The sequence below is a fragment of the Chelonia mydas genome, chromosome 21 (assembly GCF_015237465.2).
Source record: "Chelonia mydas isolate rCheMyd1 chromosome 21, rCheMyd1.pri.v2, whole genome shotgun sequence".
In the NCBI taxonomy this organism is placed as follows: domain Eukaryota; kingdom Metazoa; phylum Chordata; order Testudines; family Cheloniidae; genus Chelonia; species Chelonia mydas.
The window spans coordinates 6,520,516-6,537,077 of NC_051261.2; the positions used below are offsets into that span (position 1 = coordinate 6,520,516).

Consider the following 16,562-nt stretch of genomic DNA (forward strand, 5'->3'; position numbering starts at 1 on the left):
AAAATAGCCTGCCAAATCCCAAGGAAGCTGCTTTATCAGAGAAACAAGGATCCAAAAGGACTGACTTGAGTCATCAGACAGCTTTCCTAAAATACTGTTCAAACAGGTGCTGGAGAGGAGATGGGTGATGATTCCAGGCAGGGCCTTTTAAAGCAGTGTGAATAGTTCAATCCATTACATGAATGCACCACATAACAACGCATTAACAAAGTGTCTGAGCTACAAAGGGCTGATCTATATTTCAAAGCAGTCCCAGAAGACCTCTGGGTTAGGAGTGTGATTTGGTTTTGCATACTAAGGCCTGGTCTATGCCTAAAAGTTGGTTCGACCGAACCACATGGCTCAGGCCTGTGAAACACATTGCACCTTGTGCAATGTAGATGCAGCTGTAGAATGTACTCATTCTCTACACCAATACTGACTTGGACTCTGAATACATTCCATGGGTGGCGTACCCAAGCCCACTTATCCACTGACACTTTTAAAACTCCCACACCCCAGTCTGGATCTATGCTGGTTATGTGGTATGTATGTACCTCGTGAACCTTGTAGCTGATACTTGCAATCCCCCATAACCCAAGCCCGACCCCAGACGTACAGAACCTTCCCTCTTAACTTGTGTAAATTTGATTTTAAACATTAACTTTAATACAATTTTTAATTCTTTTGTCAACATAGCTACCACCTGTCGAGTGGATTTATTGCAGTGATGGAAAAACCCCTTCCATCATGGTAGTAACTGTCTACCCTATGGTGCATCTGTGCCGCTGTGGCACTTATAATGTGGACATATTCATAGTTATTCCAGTAAAAGCTCTAGTGTGAACGCAGTTCTATTGGCATAAAGGTGACTTATACCTGTATAGCTTATTTAAATGCCTGAACTGAAATAAGCTATACCAGTATAAGCACTTTTTTATACTGGTATAATTGCACCCACACCATGGCATAGTTAAAACAACAAAACCTTTAAGCATAGGCAAGCCCAAACTCTCTGTCTTGACTAGTCAAAAAGGTACGTTTCTAAACTGAGTGAGCTCACTTGACTTGAAACACCACTTTAGCAGCTAGTTTAGACACAATTTATCTCTTTTAAAATGGTGCCAGCTAGTTTTGTTGTAGCCTAGAGGAGAACCCAAAGATTTGTCTTGACTATGAAAAGTATTTGAGTTTAGGTTGGCCTTAGCCAACTTGTTCACTAAACTCAATTTAAACCAGACCATTTTTCCTAGTCAAGACAAATTCGAGTCATATTACCTAACCCGGTTTTTAAAACACCTGTTTTCACCTTAGTCCATACAGACCCAAAGTTTGGATCCATCTGTGATCTTCCATAAAGTTCAAGAGGCTTGGATCCAATTTTTGAGTTCAGATCCATCTTACTGACATAGGTCCAAGCTGTGATGTCTTCTGGATCAGATAATAAAGCAGGGCTCTGGTCTCCTGTGGTCAAGAAAGGTTGCACTCCCCTTTTTTGTAACACAAGGGGTGTTGATCTCAGTATCCTAGCCAAATTTCAGTTAGGTTAATTGCATTCTGCTGACCTAAATTTTCCCTGGAATTTCAATTGGCTACAGTGACCTTCTCCACTTCCTGTCCTAAACTGTTGCCACAACATTGCTATGTGATACCAGATGGCTGTCATGCTTCACCTCAGAGCAGGCTGCATGGATCACTGTTCAGGTATCACATAGTTTATAAAGGGCTTATGAGGAGGGGAAGTCACTGATAAAGTGAAAGGTTGGGTTCTGCTTCTTTCTTCTCTCTCTTATACCAGAGTAAATCTGGGATTTGAATTCAGTGGCGTTACCCTGGTGTGCATGAAATCAGAATCAGGCCCATTATTCCTGTTGTGGGTGGGATGAGGATTCTAAAATGCTTCTCAAAGGACATTGTTTCTGCATCAGTTACATATCTAGGTCTTTTATACCAGCTGTTAAAAAATGTTTTCAAGTAGATTCACATCTCTACTAAAAGACGATCAGCAGCAGGGGCTTTCAGAAAGGTGTGAACAGTTATACATTAGAAAAGGGCCTAAGCAGCAAAAATCCTGTCTTGACTAGTCAGAAAGGTAGTGAGTGAAACTGAGTGAGCTAGTCTGGGTATTGAGGGGTATCTGAAGTACTGTACAAATGTTCTGACACCTTTCTAAAGCTGAGGAACTTGAGTTTATGGCATTTGTGCCTCAGTGTCCCAAGAACTGACACTGCACATGAAAACTTTTCTCGTGCACCAAACAGCAATTTATAACTAGAAAAGTGTCTAAGCTGCAAAATTTAGATTTAGGTTTTTGAATCCCCAGGCCATAGGTATTTTGGTTCTGGTCCAGCTGTCCTTGCAAACGCTTCATCAGAGTGCCCACTGCCTGTGGCACAGAGCAGTGACCTGCCATTCTCGTCTTCCCACAGTTGGTCTGGGTGGTGAGTTTCCTGTCGGCTTTCTTCTTGAGCCTGCCATTCGGACTCGCTGTCGGCGTGGGATTTTCTGTGCTGGTGGTGGTTTTCCACACTCAGTTGTAAGTAGCATCTCAGTGAAAAGCTGCAATATGGCCGTGCAACTGCAGAACATTTTCCAGTTACAAAACAACCTGGGGGTTCTTTGTATCAATGGCCTTCGAGCTAGATTTTCAAAGGAGGATCTGAGAGGAGGCCCTGGGAAAATGCAGGCTCCAAACCCCAAATGCAGGCTCCAAATCTCAATGTGCAAGCAGGAATGTCAGTTGTTAATTACTGCCTGGTTTCTATTCCTGTTCACAGTAACTCAGGTGCCTACTCCAAAGCGGGTGTATTTACCAGCCGCTATTTACCCTGCCCAGAAAAACACCAGCTCCATGTGCCCTTCCTTAAGGAATCCACTGCTCATAAAGGGTGAAATCCACCCCGTGCAGAGCCTGGCACAAAGCCTATGCACTACTTACTCCGCTCAGCATGGGCCTGAACCTGTGCATTGGCCTACAGCTGACCCTCCGCACAGAAGTGAATTTCAGCCAAAGAACAGAGCAGTCTTGTGAATTAACCTTGCTCTCACCAGTACTGAACACAATGAGGCACCCAGTCTTGCATGAGCCTCTAGTTGTTTCCATAATATAAATCAACAATAATCCTAGTGTGCTGCACACTTGCATGGCAGCAAGAGACGCAGCATTTTTCTTTCCTGTCTTAAATTTAATCTATCTGTTGTACTTTTTTCCCCTAGCCGTAACGGCTCTGCCCTGGGTCAGGTAACTTCCACCGACATTTACAAGAACCCCAAAACCTACAATAAGGTAAGCGTGGAAGCTAAAATCCCCCAACCAAAAATGCAAGCCCCCCCGTTTCTCATTCCTGCATCACTTGACCAATAAGTGATTCAAAGGGGCTGTAGGCTCTGTTACTGTCTCTCCTGATTCAGCTCAGTGGGGTTATTTGCTTGTTATTTTCAGAAGCCATAACAGTAGATCTGCTCTTTGTGGTGGAGGCCTTTGTGATCATTTACTACCTGTCTGTCTCATTTTAAGCAGAAGGCCCCCATATTTGCCACCCATCTGCCCCACCTGCAGGGCTGGTTCTTTGGTTATATTATTATATTATATTATTATTATATTATTATTATATTATATTATGGTAAAGCAGAGGGAGCTGGCAGTTGTGTCTAGAGTTGTGCAAATAACTGATTTTTCAGTTCACTGGCAATTCCCAGAAATAATTGCTTTGGGTCGAGCAAAAGGTTTCCTTTCCATTTTGTCCATTTTTAAACATTTTTGATTTTTAATAAAAACGTAAAGAAATTTTGAAACAAAAAGTCATTTGGGGTCAAAAAAATGGAAAGGTTTTGTTTTGAAAATGTCAACATGAAATGTTTTGATTTTTTTTCTGAATTTTTTGTTTTAAGTGTTTGGTTTTTTTTTTCCAGCCAAAACAATTTGGCGAAATGGACATGGATTTGTGAAATGTTTTGGTGTCGCCAAATCTGGATTTATCACCAAAAAAAGACTCAGGCAAAAATTTTCACCCAGCTCTAGTTGTGTTCCCCACAGATCAGCATTTATCGAAGGTTACCTGAGGTTTCTTTGCCAGATCTATTCACCGCACCTCTATTTTCTCTTGTTGCAAAAACCAACAAGCCCGTGCAAAGGCTTGAGTTGTTGTGCATAGTCTGAACTCTGATGTCTGTTGCAGGTCCATGAACTTGATGGGATTAAAATTGTGACCTACTGCTCCCCACTGTACTTTGCCAACTCAGAGATATTCAGGGAGAAGGTTATAGCGAAGGTAAGAAAACCCTAGCCAGCTTCTGTTTGCAGAGATGATGGAAAGCACTAATTGGTTCCAAAAGTATGTGGCTTTCAGCCTCTGATCTGACTGCCCAAAGCCAGCACAGCCTGGGAGCCCCATGGGGGATTGTGTGTTCAGTTTCTGAGAGCAGAGACCATGCCACTCAGCTAGGAAGGGAGCTCAGCTGAGGCCTCTGCAGATAAGAAGCATTGCAGGGTGTGGTCAACAGCAGACCCCCTCCCAGCATAGCAACATGATCTCCATTTCCCTGGCTTAGCTGTCCAGTCATGTCACAAACACTCAGGAGTTTTAATTAATGTTCCCCCTGCAGGGGCCTGCTTTATTAAGTCCTTCAGGTTCCATAACATAAGCAATTCATTTGCCCTCTCAGGTACCAGCAGTTCCTTTCCCAATCAGCAGGGTTTCATAAATAATCCCTTCTACCCTTCCAGGGCATAGTCCTTTTCTTCCCTGGTCAGTGAGTCTCTCTCTACAGCCCTCCTCTGATGCACCCTCCTGGCTGCTGTCATGTGACTTTTGGTGTGTGCCAGCTGCAATGTAATCCCACTGTTACTATCTCATATACTACATGCTGGGTAACAACATGAGACGATTCCATGCTTGTGAAACTAAACCGGCTCTTTATTAAAACAACTATTTCCAGAGGTGCTGCAATGGCCACTAGCATTCCAGCCCTGTGCACACAGACTGACTTCCTGCTGCCTCCTCCAAACTCTTCCCTCCTCCTGCAACCTGTGCTCCTCCATCCAAGTTTTGTGCAGGTTGCTATAAGAGCTTGGGACTTTAGCCGCTATGGGTATGTCTACACTGCAGCCTTCCAGCCCAGCTGGACAGACTCACACTAGCAGGACTCAAGCTAGCATGCTAAAAGTAGCAGTGTGAACATAGCAGCTGAGGCAGAGACTCACCCTGAAACAGAGGGTGTGTAAGCTGGGGGCACAATAGGTTCCATTTCAGCCCTTCTATTCCTGCTGCCTTCATATTCTGTGCTCCTGAGAAGGGAAGTGTTGTTGGACCATGTGCTAGCATGGGCAGTGGTCAGTTTCCCTTTCTGTTTTTCATATATGGATACAAGGCTCTTGAGGTCACGACAGTGACCGATGAGCTGCATAAGCAAACCCAACTCACTATCTCTCCTTCTCCACAGACTGGGGTAGACCCCGGCAAAGTGTACTTAGCCAGAAAAAAATATGTGAAACACCAGGAGAAGAAGGCGGCATCACAAAAAACAACGAAGCTGCAAAAATTGTTCTTCAGGAACAAGAAGGTAACTCACTCTGGGTTCCTTTGACTGCTGTATGGCCTCATGTACGTCCTTGTGTCCAACCTCTCCGGGGCACTTCTCCCATCCCTCTCTTACTTATAGCGCATGCTACAGTGACCTACACAAAGGGCCAAACCATGCTCACACCAAACTTGGGGGCAAAAGTCCCACTGAGTTCAGTAGAAGCAGAATTCAGCTCAATTTGCCCAGAGTGACTAGATCAGGAATGACCAGCCTGGGAGCCCATGGCTTGTAACTGTAGGGAAAGATCATCCGTTAGTGATCTGGTCTCCTCTTCATGTTGTGGCTAGTGAAACCAAAATGACATCCATGACGGAAGGGGGTGAATATGGGCACAGTGTGTTCAGTCTTGATTATTAAAATGTATGTGAATATATATGCAAAGTAGATATAGCCCTTAGGACTAATTTGGCAAGTTGCCGAAGTGGCCTCCCCTGTTTGAACACAGCTGGTCGAGGTAATTGGTACCTGGGAAGACAACTTAGAGGATCCAGGAAGGAGAGGCTGTATCAGCCCTGGCTGTGCCTCCACATTGTTCTTCTACTGACTGGATCCTGAGGGCTTTCTCCATCTCACCCCATGGCTGCTCTTTTCATGGTCAGGGAGGCTGTCAAATGTCCTGTTGCCTGCTAGGTACGAATGGGCCAAGTGGGAGTGGGGGTGGCTTGGTGGCTGGAATGCAGCCTGCAGTTTGAGACATTGACAATGTTTGACAAGCTGGTTGATCCTTTGGGCGCAGTCAAAAAGAAGCTCACGCCTGCTGTAACTCCACTGAAACTGGCCTGATGGATGTCTTTCTAAAATACATGCTGTAGCTCAACCGCAAAATTTGGGCTGGATGCTGGCCTCAGGAGGTAGGTTGAGAGCACTGATAATCGCATCCTGACCTGGTTGCCTTTGTTTGGCTGCAGACCTTGTCAGTGCAAGAGCTCCAGAAAGATTTTGAAAGCACCTCTCCGACGGACACCAACAATAACCAAACGACTGCCAATGGCACCATCATCTCCTACATCCCATTCCACCCCCCCACAAACAATGCCGGGCAGGTCAATACCTCAAGTGAGCTGGGCAGCATCTCGAGCCACCGAGGCAGCACTTGCAGTGTCAGCCCAGTTGCAAACATCGACCCGATGATCACAGCACCGCCCTACGTCAGCTTCCACACTGTTATCTTGGACATGAGTGGAGTGTGCTTTGTGGATCTGATGGGCACAAAAGCTCTGGGGAAGGTTAGTTCTCTGCCACTAATTCAGCATGTGAATCCTTGGGCAAGTCACTTCTTTGCAACTCTGTTTCCCTGCCATGCAATGGGGATAAAGATGCTTCTTCTTCAAGTGATGGTCCCTATTGTAGTCCATTGTGGGTTCATGTGTGTTAGGGTTACCAGATAGCAACTGTGAAAAAATGGGACAGAGGGTGGGGGTAATAGGCACCTATATAAGAAAAAGTCCCAAAAAATGGGACTGTCCTTTTAAAAATGGGACATCTGGTCACCCTACCGTGTTTGCACCATGTGCCCGGAGCCAGTGAGAAGGAATACAGTGGACTACAGACAGAGACCACACATACTGAAAACCTCCCGTTACAGGTCCTCTTATCTTCCTCACTTACAGCTTGTGAGGGTGTATGAATTAGCATCTGCAAAGTGGATGCAGAGCCTTGGATTAAAGGCCTTATATAAGTCCAAAGCATCTCTAAATATTATTGTTTCTTATTATCCTCTCTCTCCTTCTTCCCATCCAGCTGTGTTCCAGCTATCAGAAGATTGGGATTAAAGTCTTCCTGGCAAACGTGCATGGTAAGCATCCAAGCATAGCACATTTCTTTGTGCTCTTTCCCCAGTTTCTCAGACACAGGCGTAGTGGTGATATATTTTTTATATTGAATCAACGGAAAGGGTGGGATGAAACTGCAGAGAACCAAAGAAGTTTTCAGTTATCTAGTCCTCTCCTGTGACTAGTACAGGATTGTTCCCTACAATGTATTCCCCAGTGCTACTATGAAATCTCCTAAGTGATGAGGTTTCCGGCACATGCCACTCCACACTGATTATTTTAGGAAGCGGGATTTCGTAGCTCAGGGCCGTTGAGAATAAAGCAAGCGTGTAGCAAGAAGAAAGGGTTTACAGAGCTATTTCATTCCACAAAGGCAAAATGAAAAAGGGGATGGTTTTCTTTGTGACTGAGGCTTTTGGATGTTTTCCACTTGGAAACATTTATTTCAGGCCCTGTTGTGTTCTCTTTGGAGCTTAACGGCTGTGGCTAATGGTTATAAACATGCAAGTTTATCGTCCCACAATAGGACAGGATTATACTTAGACTTTCCTGGGCTTCATTGTTCTCTGTAATAATGTGTAATTGACATGTCAGAGCAAATCAGAACAGATGGGACAGAAAAAAGGGGGGGGAATATAGACTGGAAAAGGTCTGCGTTTGGTGTGGATAAATGTAGGCATTTTATCTGGGATTGGATATAGACGTCGTACCTCCATAGTTTGCACCTAAGAATACATATATATGCAGTAAATCTGTCTCTTCTCTCCCTTCCTTGCTCTCTTCCAACCACCCTGCCCATTGGACTCCTGACCTGCCTCACCCAGGACAAAAATTCTGCCAGAATCCTCCCATCCCAAAATCATGGAAAACTGCCTGTCCAAGTCAGACCCTTCTCCACTGCTGCCCCCATGACCCGCTGAAAACCCTCCCTGGGATGCCAGCACAATCACCTTCCTCCTGCTCAGCCCAGCAAACCATCTTATTTCAGTCACGACCTCAGAAACCAACCATAGCACAGAACGTAGGACAAAATTCTGCCCTCATTTACACATCTGCAAGCGCATCAGCAGCAGTGGGCCCTCCGGCTTTAAATGGGATGCCAGTAATGCACAGACTTTGGCAGGTACTCTGCTCTGTGTAGGGGTGAATTCCCAACCATTTCCTTTCTGATCTGGTCAGCGTCTGCCCACCGGAATTGCTACAGGTTCAGGAACTCTCCGTCAGCCCCATTTACTTTCAAATAGCTCCTCTTTCAGTCTGTTTCTCTTTGCTCATAGCGTCTTTTCTCCTTCTGCAGCCCAGGTGTACCATGACATTAGCACAGGCGGAGTCTTCGAAGAAGAGGGCCTGGACCCAAGTCACATCTTCTTGACCATCCACGATGCTGTTCTGTTTGCGCTGGCAAATGCCAAAGGAGTCTTCCGTCCTCCTGGTTTAGAAGAGGTACGCCTGGGGCTTTCCACCAGGTTGCAGAACTGCAGGGCTGCATTCTGCCCTCAGCTACACACATGCATACACATGAGAGGATAAGAGCCTACTACTGTTATTCCATTAGCTCAAGTGGCAGAGACCCAAGCGTATAGACCAGACACCCATATGGGGGTCACTGTCCAACCCTGTTGAAGTCAAAAGCATTGCACAGGTGTAACTGGGAGCAGGATTTTGCTCAAAATTTGATTACCAACGGGGAGGCATAGACTCAAACAAGGGCAGAGATCAGCCCATAGAAACTAGAGGCAGAACACGTCCACCTCCCCAGGAAGTGACTACTAGTGGGAGGGGCAAGGAAAGTGACATGCAGCAGTGTGGCACGTGCTGTAAATACAGGGGTGACATAGGTTATTTAGTAAGATACCAGCTGGTTATTGCATAGTAACTCGAATGGAAACAATGGCCAGGCTGCCGAGTTTATCTCATGATAACGTGTTAAAACATCCAGACTTGCCACTATGCGTGTGCGCAAACAGCAGCTCAGCCAGGGGAAATACGCTACCGAGAGACGTTCCCCTTTGGAAACCCTGCTTCCCTTTGGGCCCTTTCTCCCAGTGTATTTCTACTGCCACCGGAGGGTTGGGTGGGAGTGGGTGAGGCAGCATTCTAAAGAGCCGCAAAGGGACTGCAGGACTCCATGGGAGCCTGGAAGGAAGAAGAAGAATTAATATGATGACCCTGGGAACTCTTCTTCCCCTCACTGTCAGTCACCACAGACTCCCTTTCTGGTCATCCACATATTATTTACATTGCAGTAGCTGTTAGAGATCGGGTCCCCATTGTGCTAGGTGCTGTATACACACATATTAAAAGACAGTCCCTGCCCCCAAAGAGTTAGCAACCTAAATAGACAGTCAGACACGGGGTTGGAGGGGAAACAAAGGCACAGAGAGATGAAGTGTTATGGGCACGGCAACAGTGGCAGAAAGAGAACTCAGGCCTCCTGAATCCCAGTCTAGTGCACTATCCACTAGCTTATGCTGTCTCCTGAAAAACACAAAAATTATGTGCTTTTTTAGCTCCCAGCACAAGGGCAAAACCTTCCTAAAACAATGTATGCCACTGAATCATGGACCGTGCAGTAATGAGGCATTCAGTGGGTGCGCACAATAAGTGCACCTTACACCCCAAGGGAAGTAGCAAGCAAAGCAACCGATAGGATGGGGTATGTTCGGGGTGGGCGGGGGGCTGGAGAGTCTTTTAGGGTGACCATACGTCCCATTTTGGCCGGGACAGTTCCTTTTTTAAGCCCTGTCCCAGTCGTCCTGACTTTCTTTTCCAAAAGGCGGAATTTGTCCTGTTTGCTCTTGCTGACTTGATCAGTTGGCAAGAGCAAACAGGACAAAGGGTGCAAAGGAATGGGGGGTGGGGGGCGCAAGGGGCGATGCCAGCCCTGCACAGTGTCCCATTTTACTTTGGGAAATATGGTCACCCGAGCACTGGCCTGGGGAAAGGGGCAAGGCCTGTCTGATCGGGGAAAGTGTGCTCGATATCTGTTAGCAATAGCCATATTGAAAGGGCCAAATCCTCAGCGGGTGTAAATTAGCACTGAAGTCAGTTGAGCAATGCCAGTTCACACCAGCTGAGGATCTGGCTCATACTTTGTTCCTCTATTTCTGGCTCCCTGACATCCCGTGTCACTTGCAGGAAGGGAATGTGTCTTTTTTCCTGGCTACTCAGCGATGTCCCAGGGAACCGCGGGGCAGTTGGAATTTTAAGTATAGCATCTGCGGTGCTGGTGAGGGCATCAGCCGCACTCACAGATAGACACTGAGCTGTGCAATCATCAGACACCACAGTGATGAATGCTTGTGTATGAACCAGCACAGGCAGAGTGGCACACACAGCTTTAAGTGACCGCTTCCGAACACCAGTCTTGCAGTTCACTGTTCCCTGAACAAGGGAACTGGGGTCTGACCTCTCCCTTGCCTACACTGTAACTAGCTGCTCACAGCCCTGGGCTGCTCCCTGCCCACTTATTTGCATTGCTACACCTGATAAGACTTCTGTAGCCCCAACCTTGGGCTGACACTAGGCAAGCGCTTATCACGGCTGCACAGCAATTATTTGCTTTTTAAGAGATTTGCTGAAGGTGAAACCGCCTGGCTCCCACTGAGATTGAGGACAAGGAAACAACTGACTCTTTTTCAGTTTTGTTTGTTGAATCTAAATGTTGGGGCGGGCAGGGGGTGTCTTACAGGGTCCCGGTTAACGCAGTTGGGCCCCGGATTCCAGGTACTTTACTTTAAAGAGGTAGTTTCACACTGGAACAAATATGCGTGTTTTTTTTTTAAAGAAGAGCCAAAAGGCAATAGGTCTGATTCTCATTTACATTAATACCTCTTTATACCACTTTCACAGCCAAAAGGGGCCACAAAGAGGCTGTGAATGTAAATGTAATGCCAAACTGGTGTAGTTCAGCCCTCGTGTAAATGCAAATCAGGACCAATACACTTGCCCAATCATTTTCTGTATCCACTTTACTGGTTTTGGGTCTGATGTTTTGGTCCAGACCCATATCCAATAACAATTTGTGCTTCCAAATTGTATAGGGCAACTTCATAGGCTGTTCTTGGGTTAGCTACAGTTTTATCCTTTTCAGTCCTGTGCCTGCTAATCATTGATTTTGACTTCTTCCCATGCAGAGACCAAGTCAGACAGAGCTCTCCATCTATGATGAATCTGTGGATGAAAGCAGTGCAGAATTCAAGAACTTGGAGGAGGTGAGGAATAGGACCAGGAATCACTTTGTATTGTGGTAGCACCCAGCTGCCCCAACTAAGACTGATGCCCCATTATGCTGGGAGCTGTTCATATACATAATAAGCCCCTGCCCCATAGAGCTTAGAACACTATAGATGAGACAGACCAAGGGTGGACAAGAGGGAGCGGTGTTATGCAGTTTGCAGATGGGAGGCTGAGGCACAGAGTGATGAAGTGAGAGGCCTAAGGTCACACAGGGAGGTCAGACTGTGGCAGCAGCAGGAACTGAGCCCGGATCTCCTGACTCCCAGTCTAGTGCTTAACTATAAGACTGTCCTTCCTCTGAAGAGAGACTCATTCGTCTTTTGCTGCTGCATCTGCTGCTTTTTATCTGTCATGTGCCTGGAGGCTGGTGGGCTATCAGTCCTCAGGCTTAAATGCAGAAGCTTGAGGGGTGGGGAGGACAGGAAGAAACCCTCACCCTGCATGGCATGGTATTACACACTGTGGTGGATGGTTTATGTCTTCCTCTGAAACATCGGGCACTGGCCAGTGTCACAGGATACCGGGTTAGATGGGCTGTTGATCGATTCTAGTACAGGAACTCCTGGGCTCATATTGGAGATGGGCCTGTGCTACAAAGTTCAGATCCTGAAGGCCTCCAAAGTTTGGAGAGCGTGGAGCATGAGGCCTATCACTAGATCTCGGTCCAAGTACTCAGCTGGTGTAGACCAGCATAGCTCCATTGACTTTTATGGGGCTGCACTGTTTGCATCCGTTCAGGGTCTAGCTCGAGAAAGACGGTCATTGGAAAATTGACCCTTTCAGCCTATTAAGGAACAATGCAAAGGAAACCCTATGAACCAGGTAGCCACAATGCCAATAACCTTCCCTCTTGAGGTGTAAAGCCCAAGAGGAAATGAAGAAGGTGTAAAGTTGGATACAGAAATGGAGATCAAGTGCAGTGGCTATGCGGTTGGACACCAACATGTGAAAGTCATTGGTACCGTTCTAACCAAACCCATCTTGTTGTCCCTTTAGGAGATGTTTGGAACCATGTTCCGTTCGGAGGCCCAGACAGCGCTGTAAGTGCCTGGGGGAATGTTAAAGTGCTGGCAAAGCCTCCAGAACTGACTATTCTCACGTATTCCTTTATGAAGAAGTTTCCCCTGTCTGAGTGGTGCGCAGAACAGCCTTTCTGTGCTTCCAGCCCGGGGTAGCAGCGAGGCTGGGAGGCGAGGGACCGTCACACCTCTCCTCCTGACATCCTCTCTCCTCCTTCCCTCTGTGTGTGGAATTCAGAGCAATGGACTCTTGGAGCAGGTAGCAGAACACAACAGAAGCAGGAACTCAGGAAATAACATTCATCTACATGTAGAAGAGCAGCAACTTAATTTAATGGCAAGTGCCTCCAGGCAGAAGGATTATTAATATCCGTCATCGCTGTCAACCCTATCTCTGTCCCTCCTCCTCCAGAACCACTCACATACCCAGCCATAAGGGTTGCATAACACAGGCATCACCTTTGTTTTCCTTCCTTTTTCCAAGGAGGTGACATATAAGGAAATTTACAAGCCTTTCCTGGCTTTGATTCATAACCACAAGTAACCCTCTCAAGATGCAGTGACGCAGGTTTGCGAAGTGATAATATTTTAAAATGTGCACTGACTTTTTGGGAATCTGCACGCTGAATTTAAGCCTGTGAATTTCTTGGGGTTGCTGCCCAAAGCCACCTCTGTATTCTCTATTACCCTACAGGCCCTCCTGCGCTGTCCTGTCTATTACCAGGTACCATTTACTGAGCCAGTGCTGTGTTTTCTATTACCCTAAAATCCTTGGTACCACTGCATGGGAGTAATGCTGCATTCTATATTACATGCTCAGGCTATTTTTGGATATTAGCCACCCTCAGCTCACATGACCAAGAGCTCCTGCCAGCTCTAGTGGGAGTTATATTCACACACTGGCCTTCCCAACAGTTTGGGTAGTTAAAATAAAGCTTATTCAAAGCACCGGCAGAATTAGGGCCTGATTCAAAGCCTACTGAAGTCAAGGAGAATCTTGCCTTTTACTTTAACAGGCTTTAGGTCAGGCCTTTAATCTGGCAATATCATGACAGCAGGTATTCCTGTGGTATTTTGATGCTTCCTCTTCCTATTCTCAGTATCTGGACATTGCTAAAAATTCAGTTTAGATTCAGCTCTAGAAATAGGTAAGTGTTTCAGGGTGAGCAGGTTTTCTTAACCAGTGGGCCCATCCCTAGCAAATTCAGGGACAGGGAGAGAGAGACCCTTCAGCTCAGTGCATACATCCAATGGTTCTTGATGATGCTAAAACTCAGGAGCAGTATAATTAAAGATTGAGCATATTTTGGGTATGCCAGGAGTCAACAGCTCTTGTGATACCCAGCACTAACCTCTCCAAGCTTGGGGCTTCAAGCTGAAGAGATTTTAGGTAATCACCTAAGTGACAAGAGAAAGCTCATCTGCTGGGATTGCTACGGTGTCTGGTCCCTCATGCGCTATGTGAATTTGAATAAAAATCACCACAAACTGATGCTACCAGGACAATCTACCTCTCGGGCAAACAAGCCTGACTCGATAACCCATAGACAGATGATATCTTTTAATTTTTTTAAAAAAAAACCCTAATACTTTTATATATAAAAGTGTGAGTGATGCTAATAACTATTGCTATTTTAGTTTTCTGTTATAGTTCCTTCCTTTCATCCCCATATTGATTCTCTGAAGCCTATGACGAGAGGAAATGCATTTAAAGTATATGTAAACGCTGAAAAATACAATATGTTGAGGATTAAAGGGACACTTATTCGTAAATTTAGGCCCCAAATTCAGGTTTTGTGAAAAGCAATTTTGCAAAAATTAAGATGAGCAGAATTTTTTCTATGATATTTTTAAAGTTCTGATGAAAGCAGTTTTTTGTCTGGATTTTAAACCTTCCGCTGTGGTGTTTCCAGCCTTGGGATAAAGCATAAGGGCCAGAAAATGAAACTGCTTAGAAGCAAATGTGAAACTGACTCATCTGTTTTTCAGGAATAAAAAATATAATGGCCTTAATAATGCAAAGGAAATTTGCTTTTAAAAAATTATTTCTGTTCTAATAACCTAAAATGTCAATAATGCTTTTGTGTTTTACTATATGGTTTTAAATCTGTTTAATTCATAAAACACTCTTAAACCACCCTGATAAAAGGGTCTTTGAGATAACATTATCGGGGAAAGAAAATGCAGCTGTACTGTGGCTCCCAGATAAATGATGCCCCACTTGCAATGAAAATAGAGCTGCATGACTCATCCAGGCTAGACAAACATTCCATGTTATAACATCAGAGCTGCCTGGGTTTTGTGTGGCACCTCATTAATTAAGTCACCACTGCTCAATCTCAGTCTCTGATTACATGGTGCAGGAGAAAATTATTAAACAAATAGAAGTACAGTTTTCTTTAGTTGGGAGAACACTAAAAAAAGGTTACTTCTCACTCTGACCTTAGAGAGACAATCACAATTTTGCTGGGACTGTCATGTCCTACAAGCTAAGATCAGAATAAACAAAAAGCTTGGTGCAATGGAACAAAGGGCTTTTTCATTATAATAAAAGCTCTGTGGTGACCTCACTTTAAATTAGTGATATTCCTAATTGCAATTCAGGAATCAGAGTGTGTCTGCTAAAGGTTCAGTTCACAGTCCCACAGGCCTGACAGCCAAAGTATCAGTTCAAATACAGGAAACCTCAGAGCGACAGATCCCTGTGCAAAGTATGTATTGTTTCCTTTGCAGTTCCCAGCAGCATGATGGATGGGATGTCAAGAATGATGCCATGAAAGTAGTGGCAATAATTACATACTCTGCCACCTTGAAGTCTCAGGTAGAGGGATACTTGGTTTCTGTAGCCCAGTGCCAATTCTGGTGACAAATGCAGCCCTCAGCAGCTGACAGATGGTATTTTTGAAGGCATAACTCCTGTCACCATTTTGCTACTGAGTAGCACAAATGTTTTAGATGCAGAACCCTGATAAGTCTATGGGTCCCAGAACATTAGTTTCAAAGGCGACATTCACCAATCTGAACAAAACAGAATGACAAGTTAGCATGACTTGCATTTCTCTTTCAAAGGTTCTATGTGGCCAGCTCAGAAAGCTTCATTTCCAGGGTATCTTGACCAGGGAACTAGAGAAACTCAGAAAGAGAGTCCATTGGGGGTGGTAAATTCTAAACTTCCAATGACCTTTTATGTCTCTGAAAGTCTAGTGATATTAATATGTAATTACTTTGAAGCCTTATTTGATACTTGCATGATGCATAACAAGCTCAAAATGTTTGTGTAATTTATTTAATTTAATATTGGTTTGGTTCTTCTTTTTTTGATAATAAACAATATGTGACAGATCATATGCTTTATCTACTGATTTGGGAGTACACTTTCCCAGAACCCTTATGCCAATTCTATTTGGTACTATGGTGATAAAAGCTTTAGGCATGCCTACAGTTAATGTATTTTACCAGTGCTGTCCTAGAGTTTCTGTATGCTTCTACACCTTTGCAGAATTAATTACTCGTATAGAATCCATGCTACACCACTCTCTTATATAAATCACATGGCTATTTATCAGCAAAGGGTGCTCCTTTTCCTCAACAGTGCTCTCATTTTAGAAATAGTGTTAATGCCATCGCTGGATTTCCTGGTCTGCTATCCCCAACAAGAGGTACACTGCAATTGCGCTTATGTGAATGTGAACTGAGTTTTGTTAGAGAACAGATCTTGTCCTCCTGCTGCTAATGACAGCAACAAACACAATGCATGTAACATGACTTAGGCATACGAAATTTATACACTTCTATGGTGGTGTTCACTTGCAGATCCTGGTATCTATTAAACAGTGTGATTAATTAAGCTTCAAAAGATCCCTGGGGAGTAGGTATGATGACCATTTTAGGCATGGGGATACTCGGGTGAAGTGATTTGCCTGAGGTCACAAAGGGAGCCAGCAGAGACAGACCCCAGCCCCTGTGGTGG

The 16,562-nt window shown here is 45.0% G+C and overlaps 1 protein-coding gene across 1 annotated transcript in view; it reads left to right on the forward strand.

Annotated features, from left to right (window-relative positions):
* SLC26A9 (solute carrier family 26 member 9) overlaps positions 1-15,935 on the forward strand; it is a 44,351-nt gene extending 28,416 nt beyond the window's left edge. Inside the window, exons 13-21 of the mRNA XM_037885253.2 lie at positions 2,409-2,515; positions 3,196-3,265; positions 4,158-4,250; positions 5,422-5,541; positions 6,471-6,788; positions 7,303-7,357; positions 8,632-8,777; positions 11,471-11,548; positions 12,570-15,935. Coding sequence (XP_037741181.2) covers positions 2,409-2,515; positions 3,196-3,265; positions 4,158-4,250; positions 5,422-5,541; positions 6,471-6,788; positions 7,303-7,357; positions 8,632-8,777; positions 11,471-11,548; positions 12,570-12,617 — 1,035 coding nt within the window. The 3' untranslated portion in view covers positions 12,618-15,935. The remainder of the gene's footprint in view (positions 1-2,408; positions 2,516-3,195; positions 3,266-4,157; positions 4,251-5,421; positions 5,542-6,470; positions 6,789-7,302; positions 7,358-8,631; positions 8,778-11,470; positions 11,549-12,569) is intronic.
* The last annotated feature ends 627 nt before the right edge of the window (positions 15,936-16,562 follow it).